Source organism: Plecotus auritus (genome assembly GCF_963455305.1).
Source record: "Plecotus auritus genome assembly, chromosome: 2".
Classification (NCBI taxonomy): Eukaryota; Metazoa; Chordata; class Mammalia; order Chiroptera; family Vespertilionidae; genus Plecotus; species Plecotus auritus.
In genome coordinates, this window is record NC_137771.1 from 93,559,490 (window position 1) to 93,572,195 (window position 12,706).

Below are 12,706 nucleotides of genomic sequence, written 5' to 3' on the forward strand. Positions count from 1 at the left end.
GGTGGTTTTAACCTGCTGTGGGTAACCAAGGGGTCCACAATACAATGAGCAAAATTCCTTAAAGCCAAGCATCAGCAATTTCCTTAAGGGGTGGGAGTATCAGGATTGATGTGTTCAGGACAATAATATATGTTGCTCTTTCTCTTCACTGATGAGCTTAAGGATAACCTCTCTCTTGCTCACTGCTGAATGTCCTGCAGCACCTGGCCCATGCAGCTGACCAGGAGTGCAGTGAACCAATGGCGAGCAGCCTGGCAGAGAGAGGACCCTGGGGACCAGCAGGTCACTCCCTGCCTTTGGCCTCTGAGTGTGGTCCTGAGGGGCAAACGGTACTGAGCACAGCCCTACCTTATAGAGTTTGCTATTGGCTCCTTCTGAGCTTCAAGTTCAATGGGAAATTCCCCTATACCAATCAATCAATTATCACCAATCTCCTACAGCACCTAGCAGAATCCCTGCCTCAGATTCTCTGAGCAGTGACATAGGAGCAGTGCTCCTTTTATGTGGCTCTCAGATTTGGAAACCAAAGTTTACAGTGAGTAGCTGACCGTTCAAGGCAAGAAAAATAAAATAAAATCCAGCTCTCCATACATAATTCACTGAAAGTCTTTACTTCCTATTTTTGTCAGCAACTGACATTACTTTCATTGATCAGAGATAGTCTACTGACTTTAATTTATTAATTATTCAACTTATATTTTGAACATACATGTCAGATTATTTTCTTATAAAAGATATCTATCTGGTAACAATAAAGAAAATATTTTGGAATTTTATGAAATCATTCAAACAGGCTTACGATTAAATTCTACAAAGGCTAACTTTTAATATAGTTTTCCCCTCTGGACTGTATGCTTTAAAGATAAATACAATTTCTTATTTATTGCTCAGTTCACCAATAGTAGGTATTTGATAAATATTTGTTGGATTAATGTGTCTCAGTTACCTTTTGCTGTATAGCAAACTATCCCAAAGCTTAGTGGATTAAAATAACAGCCATTTTATTTAATTGTTCAAAATTTTATGACTTTGGCAGGACTCAAGTGGGCAGTTTGTCTCTGCTCCATGTGGCATCAGCTGGAGCATCTTGACGGGGCAGGGCATCCACTTCCAGGTGGCTCACTCACATGGGCAGTGAGCTGGCATGAAGAGGCGAAGTCTGGGCTCAGGATGCTGGAACAGCTGGGCTCCTCGTTCTCTCCATGTAGTCAGGGCCTCTCCACGTGATCCCTCCACATGGTAGCTGACCTCCATGAGGATAGCTAGACTTTTTGACACTGGTATACGTCCCAAAAGCATAAAGTGGAAACTGTTAGGACCGCCTAAGGGTTAGGCTGAGCACTGGCACAGTGTCGCTTCCACTGCACTCCATTGGTGAAAGCCCAGTTCACTCTGGGAGTGAACTGCACAAAGGCAGGAACACTCAGAGGCATGGGTAATTGTGGCCATACTTGCAAACTAGGTACTTCAAGAATAAATGAGTAAATAAACACAATCATTGAAACTTTGTAGCCTTGAGTGGAGGCCTAGGCCGGCAAGGGCAGGCGGAAAGCTTGGCTTCCTCCATTGCTGGGGAAACCCAAGCCTCCCTCCTGCTCTCTGTGGCCATAGCCATCTTGGTTGGGTTTATTTGCATATTCGCTCCTGATTGGCTTATGGGTGTGGCTTGTGGGCATGGCTTGTGGGTGTAGCGGAGGTACGGTCAATTTGCATATTACTCTTTTATTAGATAGGATATATATATTTTTTAGAGGCCCAGCACATGAAATTGTGCGAGACCCAGAGTCCCGCTCGCCTCCGCCACGGGACCCAGAGTTCTGCCGCTGCTGTAGGACCCATCAATGCACCTCCTGGTGACTGGTTGTTTGGTCATTCCAGTGTTATGGAGTTACGGCCACTGGCTTTGTAATATATATATATATATATATATATATATATATATATATATATATTAATGCAATAGTTCCCTAGAAAGCTGAATACAAAATGAAAATATAATAGAGAAATAAAAATATGATAGAGAAATGCATGGATGCATGGACATATTTTAGGCCAAGTCAATTTCCATAAAGTGTAATGTTACTTATACAACATTATGGTTCTATTTCCCCCTCTGAAAATCTTTTTAATGGACTCCAGGGGGAATACTTTGTAAAGTATATGATTGTTTAACCACTATGTTGTACACCTGAAACTAATACAAAATAATATTAAGTGTAAACTGTAATAGAAAAAAATTATTAAATTCTTTTTGAATAATCAAGGATAATGTCCTATAATAAGCTATGGCTGTTAGAGAACTTCTTTTTGGAATTGATGTTAGACTATTATCACACATAGAATATAGGAAATGGGATGGACCATTCAAGACCCCTAATATTCTAAAAATATCTAAATTTATTAAACATGAACTGGGATGTGTGTGTGTGTGTGTGTGTGTGTGTGTGTGTGTGTGAACTGTTTTTATTTAAGTTGTGGGAACTATTCTCAGTGGATCACGACATATGTCCACACCATACAGCTAATATTTCCAGTGCTACTTTAACAGCTTATAGTACCCATTGTGACAGGAAACATGTAGTAACAAGGACACATGCTCAGGAAGGGCTCTGGCATGTTTCTTGGCAAACCTCCTGCAGAAATTGCCGAGTGAGCATCAAAGAAAAGAGAACTTGCCCTTTCTTTGACTGCATTTTAGTGTCCATACATTTGATTATGCAATGGTTGGCTTGCTTTGGAAGTTCAAAGGTCATTATCCAGAAGCTCTGCTGCTAGGAAGGCCTACAGAACATCCAGTCCTTCCATTTCCAGCCTGGCTGCACTAGAAGCTCCTTTCCCCATTTCTAAGTTTTGTGTTTTGTCTCTGCTCTTGCTCCCCTTCACAACAGTCCTGCAGGCCTGGTTCCAGGGCTTTTCCTCACCAGCAGGAAGGTGCTGTGCAACCCCCAGAGGGAGCAGCCAGTGACTACCATAAACTGGGGTGACCTGCCAAGGCAGCCTGGGCCTCACTGGAAGAGTTGGTGAGATGCCTAGGCAGGCCTGCCCTTTGACCCACCTGGATGTGGGCTTCCAAAGAGAGCCTGGAACGATACAAAACCTGATCTGTTCACTAGACATATGTCATTTAAAATCTTTCGGACCCACTCCCCTGACAGCTTCTTTGTGTTAGAAGGTTTTTCTTTGGCTTCAGTTCGAAAGAGATTCATAGGTATCCTCACGTATACAGGTGCAACCAGCCAGTTATAGATCTAATTCCCCATCCACAAGGGTGAATGGCAGATGAAAGCCCTGAAGAGCTTCTGGACTGAAAACTAGAAAAATAAATGCTGATTATGAGCCCCCCAAATATATGAAATTATTAGCAAGTTACATATTTGCTTCCCAGATAGTGAGAAAGTATGAATGGTATCAATTATTACAAAAAATTAAAATAGTCCTCCTGGATGAGCTGAGGTTGCTCAGTTCAACCTCCCACTATTGATAATGTTTAGTATTAGCTTCACACACAGTGTTGCTTAATATTCTCTTCTTTGATCTTCATAACTTGTGTGGCCCACTCTGCAGGTCAGGGAACTGAGGTGCAGAGACATTAAGTAATTTGCCCAAGGTCACTTAGGCAGCAGGTGAGGAAGCTTCCATATTACCCTTGGGGACACTGCAAACTCCTACTGAAGTTACACCTGCACACACATGTGCACACCTGCACACACACAGGTAGTTGGCATTCTGGAAACTTGAATGAAGCAAGCATTGCTTGTAGTGCATCTTTAGGAGATGCACATGTCATATGCAGTTGTTTAGTGGGCATAGACTTTCAGTTTTGCAAGATCAAGAAATGCTGGAGCCTTGGGGGAGTTTTCACAAAGTCTGTGAAAAGGCCCAAGAAGGATTTATAAAGTACCAGCAATGGTTTCCCATTGCTACTATTTTTTCCAATTAGGAAATTTGTGGCATTAATATTAGGTTTCACTTCTTTGATCATTTTGTTCATAGGCATTGCTGTTACCTATTTTAATTGCTTTTCCCCTCATAATTGTTATCACTGATTGCCTTGTCTCCTGAATAGTGAGATAAGTGGGATAGGTGGATGTGACTCTCAGTCAATGGAGTCTGGGCCATAGCAGAGTAAGAAATGGAATCAAATAAACGCAGCAGACCTTGCCACGCTTCTGTGCTGCAAGATCTCGTGGGGCTGCTTAGAGCGTTGAAAGGACACCTCTCCCCCTTTGGATATCTTTAATCAACTCACATTTTATAAGAAATTTACGTTAAACTTGAAAGTCTTCATCACTAAGAGGACCATTTCTAGTGAACTTTTGTCATTTTATAGTCTTTAAAACCAGTCCAGCCAGAACTCGGGAGGTGCTTGAAGCCCATGTAGAGTGTTTTCTGGAGCTAAACCTCATGGCTGAGATGCCGAGATGAGATGTCCCCTTGGGAGTTCTTCAAGCCTTCCTGTGTCCCTGCAAACACACTCACCTCACACACTGGGGCACACAGAAGGGCACACACTCATCTATAGATACACACTCATAAATACAGTCAGACATACACAATCACATGCACAATGCACCCCATGCAGGCACTCACACTTACAAATACCTTACACACACACTCACACATGGACTCACATAGATGGGTACACAGTACACATTCATGTATAAACAAACTCACACAGATAATAAACTCCCATACAGGCACACACTCACAAATACTCATACACACATACTCACAGAGACAGACACATTCACAAATACAGCCAGACCTACACACTCATATAGACAATGTTCTTCCATGGAGGTATGCACACTTATAATTCTCTTACACACGCACTCATACAGATACACACGTCATATGCAGGTGTTTAGTGGGCATAGACTTTCAGTTTTGCAAGATCAAGAAATGCTGGAGAGCTTGCACAAGAGTGTATGTGTATTTAACACTATTGAATTGTACACTTAAACATGGTTAAGATGGTAAATGTATGTTATGTGCATTTTACCACAATTACAAAAAACAATAATAATAGCGATATTCACTGTAAGCATGCAAGTGCGTTAGTTAAATCACTCATCTTGAGGAGGAAACAGCCTTCCTGCACCCGTCCTCCTGGAGGGCCGGCATGAGGAGAGACAGCCCAGCAAGGCTGCTCCTCCAGAAGGCAGAGGGGTGATGGCAGGTGATGGCAGGGCACCGGCAAGAGGCGGCTGTGCCCAGGGAGCTGAAGCAAACAGAGGCATCTGCCATCTGGAGCTGTCACTGGCATGGATTACATCTCTCCTAACAGGAGAAGAGGGAGGAAAGGCCCTCTCCGGGACCCCCAGTTTCGTTGCGTGGCGGCTGTGCTGGTGCTTTATAAATTCCTTCCTGGGCTTTGCGTGTCATTGTCAGACTTCGTGAGAAGTCCCCTGAGGCTTTTCTGAAGGTGTGAAGGAAGGCAGAGGGCCACTGTCCTTCACCAACTGCTCTCTGCTGCAGCCGGAAAGTAATTATAAACATTTTGCTCAGCTCCCTCCCATCCTCAACCTACCCCACCTCCTTCTGGAGTAGAAAGTTTCCCCCAAAGTCCTAAGGCTTAAGGGTGAGGAGGAGAAGAGCTTCCCAAGAGATGGACTTTGGTCATTTATGTCGGAGGGTTTGGCACCTGCGTGCCAGGCTGATTGTTATTTATATCCACTCAACCTCCTTCTGCATCTACATCTGTAACCAACAAAATCCTGGTGGAAAAACACAGCAGGAGCCAGACACAACTGAGGTTTTGTTTGTTTTCTTTTTTTTTGTTTGGGATGTGAAGTTTTGCATGTAAATCAAATAGTTTGCTCGAAAAGTCATCCCCTGAGCAAACACCGTCTGCTTCCTGAATATTGGCAAGAAGGAGAAAGTGCTTTGTCTAGAGAGAAGAGGACCCGTACCTTAGAACTAAAAGCTCCAAATTAAAGTCAGAGTAAAGCAACTTAGGTTCCTCTTCCTACGTGTTTTCTGTCACATATTACTCCCAAAGGTTGCTAGGTGATTCTGACAGGAGCCAGGCCTCCTGAGTGCTGCTCAGCCATTCTTGCCCTGACCCTGAGCAGGCGATGATGTGTAAATTGCAGCTTTCTTCAAGTTTCAATCCATAGGACATTGGGATTATTGTCCCTCTGGTTGCAGAAAAGTGAGAAGGTGTGCCAGGGCTATGCACTCAGAGAGAACACACATCTCCTCAGAGGTTCCATGCTGAGTCTGTGAGGCAGGGAAAGTGGGGGAAGGAGCTGCATGACCCCAGGGACCTTCTGCTGGAGTGTCCTTTTGCTCCCCGACATTGCTGTGGCCCAAAAGCATGTCTGGAAGGGAGAGTGAAGGACTGGCAGGACTGTGAGGAAAGATCCATTGTTTGAGGTGCCAGACCTGGAGCGCTTGCTCTGAGGTCCACTCCTTCCTTTCCTCTCCTCTACTGTCATGGGTCGGGGTGAGGAGAGTGTGCAGAAAGGAGTCAGCCCAGCAGACATGGCCCTGCTCCCCTCCTTGCAAGGCTGGCCCTTGGCTGATGTCTGGGAACTTGGGTTTCAGGAGTCATCCCTCCGATCCCTAACTGACAGCATGGTTCGCTGCACCTACACAGTTTGCACAGACAGTGTGGCTTATGGCGAACACTGGCCACCTGCTTCTCTTCAGAGAGTGTGGTGTTTGGCACGTGCCTATGTGACCAACCTCAAATGAAATCCTGGGCTCTGTGCCTCTAATCGCTGGTAGACAACATTTCACACATGTCACACCTCTTTGCTGGGGGAGTTAAGCATGCCCTGTGTGACTCCAATGGGAGAGGACTCTTGAAAACGTGTGCCTGGCTCCCTCCTGTCTTTGTCCCGTGTGCTTTTTCCCTTTGCTGATTTTGATTTGTATCTTTTCACTGTAATAAATCATAACTGTGAGGATGACAGCCTGGTGGATCCCCCTTGTGAATCGTTGAATGTGGGGCTGGTTTTGGGACAACCCCCCCCCCCTCCAACATAGGTGTGGTGGTGCCAACTGTGCAGGCTGTGTTTCCCAACTCCATTGTCAGCTGACTTCAGATGAGCATAGCAAATGCGAAACAATGGAGGGGGAGACAAGTAGGATCATTCTTCCCTCCTTTTGACCTCAGACAGTGATTCATGCAATAACTGAATCTCAGACGATCCCAGTCCTTGCCACATAACCCCAGCCCCGTGCCATGATGACACCGAACTCCCTGTGCTGCTGCTAATGTCTGAGTTGACTCAGCTTCCCTTGTTTGGCTTCTTGTCTCTTCATCACCCATGTAACCAACCTCCTGTGTGAAATTCCTCTTTCCTCAGAAAGAGACCTAAAATGTTTTTTATTTTCCTGGTGGGACCCCACCTGCTATATTTCTTAAATACTTACATTGTGCCACCTCTGTGCCAGGCAAGGGACGTTCAGAGATAAAAGATACTACAGACCTTAATTCTTCTGCAAAAGTTGTATTTCCTGGCACAGCCCAAGGTTATCGTACTGTCAGCAAACTTTGTTCTGATTTCTAAGGCATAGGATTGTGAAGAAGGGTTCTGTAATGCAGATGGTCTTCAAGCACATGCTAGGGCTTGGCACACTCAGAATCTCTCTGATTGACACTATTTGTTAGGCACAAGGAAAGCCTTTGCACTTTTAAGGCTCCTGGGTTGGTAGTTTGGAAGAGTTAGGAAGTTAACCAGCATGTGTCATAATAATCAGCAAGTCTTGGGCCAAAAGTAACACTAAGGTGGAGCTGTGAGGGTGACAAGCCTATCCTGCAATGCTCAACATGGCCAGGAATCCCAGGGGGACCTGGCAGCTGAGCAACCTAATCTGGAGGGTGTGAGGCTGACCACCCTTCCCAACCCCATGTGGACCAGGGTAGGCAGGATCCAGCACACTCAGGCTTGATGTTTGCCAGAACTACCAAGTGTGGTGATACTTTCCCTGGGGCCTTTTTCTTCTACTCTGCAAAGAATATGGGAAGGATGGGCTCTAGGTAACAGAATGGCCTGCAGTATCTCCTTGGGGAACTCTGGTTGGATTCTCTACTCTCTAGTCTAGTGAAGGGGCTGCCCAGGAAACCAAAAATGCCCCTACATGTAAGAAGCACATCACCAGGCAAGCTCCTTGCAGGGCATCTGAGCAATTTAAGTTGAGATCTGGAGGATGAATAAGAAACAGTCTCATGGTGAGAGGAGGAGAGAGAAGAGGGCACAAGGTAAGTCCATTGTGGCTGGAGCATAGAATGGGGTGAACAGGGTGCAGGTGGGGATGGGGGGTGCCAGAGAGAGTGAGAGAGATGGGGCTGAAGAGTAAAGCAAGGCCTAGACTGTGTGGGACTTGTCAGCTGATGCTTGGAATTTTTAGTAAAAGCAAAGAGAAATAGCAACAGAAAGGCTTTGTTCAACGTATTTGATTTCAGGTTTGAGTTCCACAAAGCTCATTCTGACTGCCTGGTGGAGAATGGATTGAAAGGGGTAAATGGATATATTCAAGAGATGTTTAAGAAGTAGAGTAAAAAATATTTGTTGAAGGTTTGGAGTTGGGTGTTGAGGGGGCAAGAAGGGAGTGTCAACAATGATGCTACATGTTTGGCTGGGCAACTGGTTGCAGGGTGATGGCATTCATTGAGATAGGGGACTCCTGGGATGAGCCAGGTTTGCAGGGAAAATGACACATCTCATTTTAGATATGATGAATGTGAGTTATCATTGTGACATGCCAAGTAAAGATGGCTGGTAGGCAGTTTGGCATTTTGTAAAAAAAAAAAAAAAAAAAAAATCATGGCTAAAGACCTAGATTTAGGTGTCAGGATACAGATGGAAATTGAAGACATGGGGTTGCTGAGATGACCAGGGGAGCCTGCGCAGCACTGAGGACACCCCAGAGAGTGCAGTGTCTCCGACGCCAGGGGAGAAGACTGACAAGGCGAGAGTGAGCAGCAGAGTTCAGTGCTCTTGAAGGTTAAGTAAATGATATCGAATCCTGTCCTTTGGACTTAGTGGAGGCCATTGGTGACCTTTAACTACAGCTTCAGTAGAATGATGGGGCAGGAGCCAGGTGGCAGAAGCTTGCAATGAAGAGGAGAGAGGAGCAGTAATAGCTGGGTGGATGTGGATGAAGAAGGGTTTCAAAAATACAGAAGAGTCTTGACTTGAAGTTGTGTACATGCTGCTGAGAAGCAGCTGCTGGAGGGCAGGAGCGAACGCTGCAGGAGGGAGAATGGCTGGACAGGACAGCAAGGCCTGGAGAGGAAGGGGCCTGGAGCACAGGCAAGGGGGCAAGGCACACCTGGCCATGGAAAAGGGGGGTGGGAATCCATCCCACTTTAGTAACAAAAAAGAGGGGGAGATGTATGAGGTTGCAGGTAAGTTCGTAGATTTGGCAGCAGGAAATTGAAAGAATGCCTAGCCAATGGCATTTTTTCTTTTCTCTCTCTATGAAAGTAGACCAAGGTCAGGGTCGGAAATTTGGAAGCAGTAAAAAGAAGGTTAGAAATAGCCATGACTTAAAATAGGAATATTTAGAGATACAAAGACTCAGAAAAAAATATGGAAATTTTTAGAAGAAAATTTATTTTTTTCCCAATTATTTGAAGATAAACCAAAGTGTTTTTGTTTTTGTTTTTTTAAAAAATATTATTTTCTAATTTTTATGGTGCTCTTAAAAGTATTTACTCACTTTCCCTCTGGCTGGGCATGCCTTCCCCACGGGAAGCGTGTGGTTTGGTGGTGGCTGTGGCTCCGTGGATGGTTCAAGAATACAGGCCATGTCCCTCAGCTTTATTTATACAAGGACCTGGGCTCTGCTTTATGCGTGGTCACAGCTGTCTGTGACCTGTCTGCTGAAGTGCAGACCCTCCTGTCTGCCAAGCCCCACCTGCCTGGATGGCAAATCCAGACCCTTCCCTGAGGCTGACCTCAGGGAAGGGGGCAGGGTCAGCCTGGCACTGCAGGGTCATTAGCTGGTCCTCCTGGCCACCAAGTGAGGAGGGGGAGGCACACCTGGAGGTGGGCATGGTGGGCAGAAGCAGGCTGGGAAACTGGGAGTAAGGTGGTTATGGGAGGGAGGAGGGGTGCCTGCCAGAACAGAGCAGAATGGCAGAGTAAATAGAAAGTCCTGAAGCCCGCTCACTTGCTCCAGCTGTCAAGAAGGGGAGGAGAAACCCTGTGGGACTGGGGAGAAGGGAGGGAGCTGTTAGGAAGTTATTTAAGAGCCAACTTTCTTGTCGTTTCTTCCTGCGTCCTTTTGAGGAAGTACCCTAGAGACGCAAAGAGCGAGCCTGTGCTAGGACACCTCAGGAGGGGACCGCAGGTAAGCAGCCGGCCCTCCGGCCAGCATAGGCTTACCCCCGCACCCAGAGGCTCCCCAGGGCCCACTGTGTCCACCCCCTGAAACTGGGTCCCTCAGAGGGCTGCTGGGAGTGCCAGGGGCTGGGGTCAGAGGCAGCCCCACTTGAACCATTGCCCGTTCTTGGCTCCAGCTCCGCACCTACCTGGCCCCTCTTCTGAGCAGGACTTCTCTCAGGTAGCCCATGAAGCTTTCTTGAAGGCATTGCTTGCTAAGAAGGCCACCCAATGGTAATGGGGGCATTGGGGTCTTCCTCAGAGGAGAAGACTAAGAAGAAGGGACACAAAAGGTTGGAGGGAGGAGGAAGTAGGGCTGCATCGCCATGTGGGAGCTGAACTTGAGCACCTTCCCCTCCCCCAGACCTGGGAGAAGGGGGTGCTTCTGTTCACCTGCACAGGCACTCAGGTCTCTGCTATAGGGGTTCTCTCTCTCAGCTGGTAACTGCATAGTTGCATAGTTCTGTGCTAAGCGCCCCCTCCCTCAGGGGCCCACAGTCTCCCCTTGCTATTTCCCACCAGAGGTCTGCTGTTTCCTGCCTTCTCTCCCCTCCCTCCCTGCCTCCCTCCTTCACTAGAAACTGCCTGTAAATATGCCTGCAGATGTTTATGGGTGCCTGTTCTGACCTTATACTTCCAAACAGTGCTGTCTCCTTCCAAGACCAAGCACCTTAGAAGTGATTCTCTTGTTTCCAGCTGTGTTGCCTTTGCTCAACATGTTCTGGAAAGGTCTCCTCTAGTTGCCTCTATAACAGTTGCCTCTATAACAGTAGTCTTTTGAGGGTGTGCCTGTTTTTTCAAAATAGCCAAATCACCAGGAGTCATGATTAGGTAATCCAGGTGATCAAGGGACACTTCATTGGGGCCAGAAACAAGGTCTCCATTCATTTGGTCAGTTGATCAACAAGTACTTTTTGGGCACTGGCAGTAAGGTGTGGCATTCACACTGGCTCCCTGCCTGCACACACTCCAACAGAAGGGAAGCGGGCTTAGAGCGAGAGCAGTGCCCACACCACTGACCAAGTAAACTAGAGAATGGGCTATTTACAGCCCTATCTAAGATTGCAATGTGCCTCGCTCTCTCTTGCCCAAACTCTCCATCTCCCATATTCTATTCCTTGTGATCCTGGAGCCAAAACAGGTACCATCTTCTCACACCCTGCCCAGCTTACTTCCAAATTTTGTTGTGCTGGACGCTAACCGCCACTAGACCAAAAGCTCCCTAAGGCAAGAATCCTTCTGTCTTATTCCGAGGTATCCCAAGTGCCAAGACCACAGGGGGCCCTCAATAAATATGGGTTGAATTAAATTGCAAACATGAATGCTTGGGAAGACACCACTTACCTGCACACAGTTGTCTTAGTTTATTCTTCAAAGTCTATATGAAGTGGGCGTGTGTACATGCACAAGACAGTAAACATTTCTTACGAACATTTCTTACAAAATATTGCCTTAGGGGCAAGAGAAAAAAACCTTGCTCCCCAAATCTGTTACATTTTTTCTTTCTTCACATCAGTCCCCTTTCTTCTGCTTTCCATATGTTTTGACAAATCTCCCCAAGATCCTCGGGGAACTTTACTCCATCGTTAGACTACCCATCACTGCCACTTCTCAGTTTTTATTTATGTGAAACCCAAAATGTGCTGCTCAAGTGCTATCACACAGTTATGTCTGCGTTTCTATTTTTAATCCTTGTGTCCAATGTAACTGGCTTCGCATTCCTTTTCTGTGTGTCCTTTCCCCCCGCCCCCCCCCCCCCAAGGACTTGAGAAACTGAAGATGACGGAGACCCCCAGGCCCGCCTTTGGAGGCAGGAGAGCTGTGCCCCTCAACAACTCCAATGCTGAAGAGAACAACCCACCGACTGTGGAGCTGCAGGGCCTGGTGCCCCGAGGCGTCAACCTGCAAGGTACAGGCCCCTCTGTCCCAAGCACAGCTGCCTGGCCCTCCTCCCCACAGGCGCTGGCTCAGCACCCTCTGTCTCCCACAGAGCATCTCTGTTTTAACGAAAGGCCTCCAAAATCCTCTTTTGTGTGGTCAAATCACTGAAGACCCGATTCTTGTCCTAATTCTGCCACTTAATAGCTTTGTAAGCTCAGGGACTGGGAAGCAAGGGCACTGGCTCAGTAGTGGTCTCTTCCAGCCCCGCCACTCTGTTTTTAAGAATGTTCTCTAGCTGGAAGTTTCCACTCCCAAATATTGTTGCTATTTTGATTGTCTGGCTTGCACCACCTTCCTTCTCCCCCTCCCTCCTCCCTCCTCCATCCACTGCTGTGAATTTCAGAGCTGGCGAGAGAGCCAGCCTGACAGTAATGGAGATGGAAGCCCTCTGTTTCTCTCCAGAGCAGCCCGAAGGGCAGGCGAGG

At 46.6% G+C, this 12,706-nt stretch overlaps 1 protein-coding gene across 1 annotated transcript in view; it reads left to right on the top strand.

The window, feature by feature from the left end:
* The first annotated feature begins 10,214 nt into the window (after nt 1–10,214).
* The window catches only part of F13A1 (coagulation factor XIII A chain), a 209,464-nt gene continuing 206,972 nt past the window's right edge, over nt 10,215–12,706 (top strand). Inside the window, exons 1-2 of the mRNA XM_080656002.1 lie at nt 10,215–10,308; nt 12,103–12,249. Of these exons, the coding sequence (XP_080512128.1) occupies nt 12,120–12,249 (130 nt within the window). The 5' untranslated portion in view covers nt 10,215–10,308; nt 12,103–12,119. The remainder of the gene's footprint in view (nt 10,309–12,102; nt 12,250–12,706) is intronic.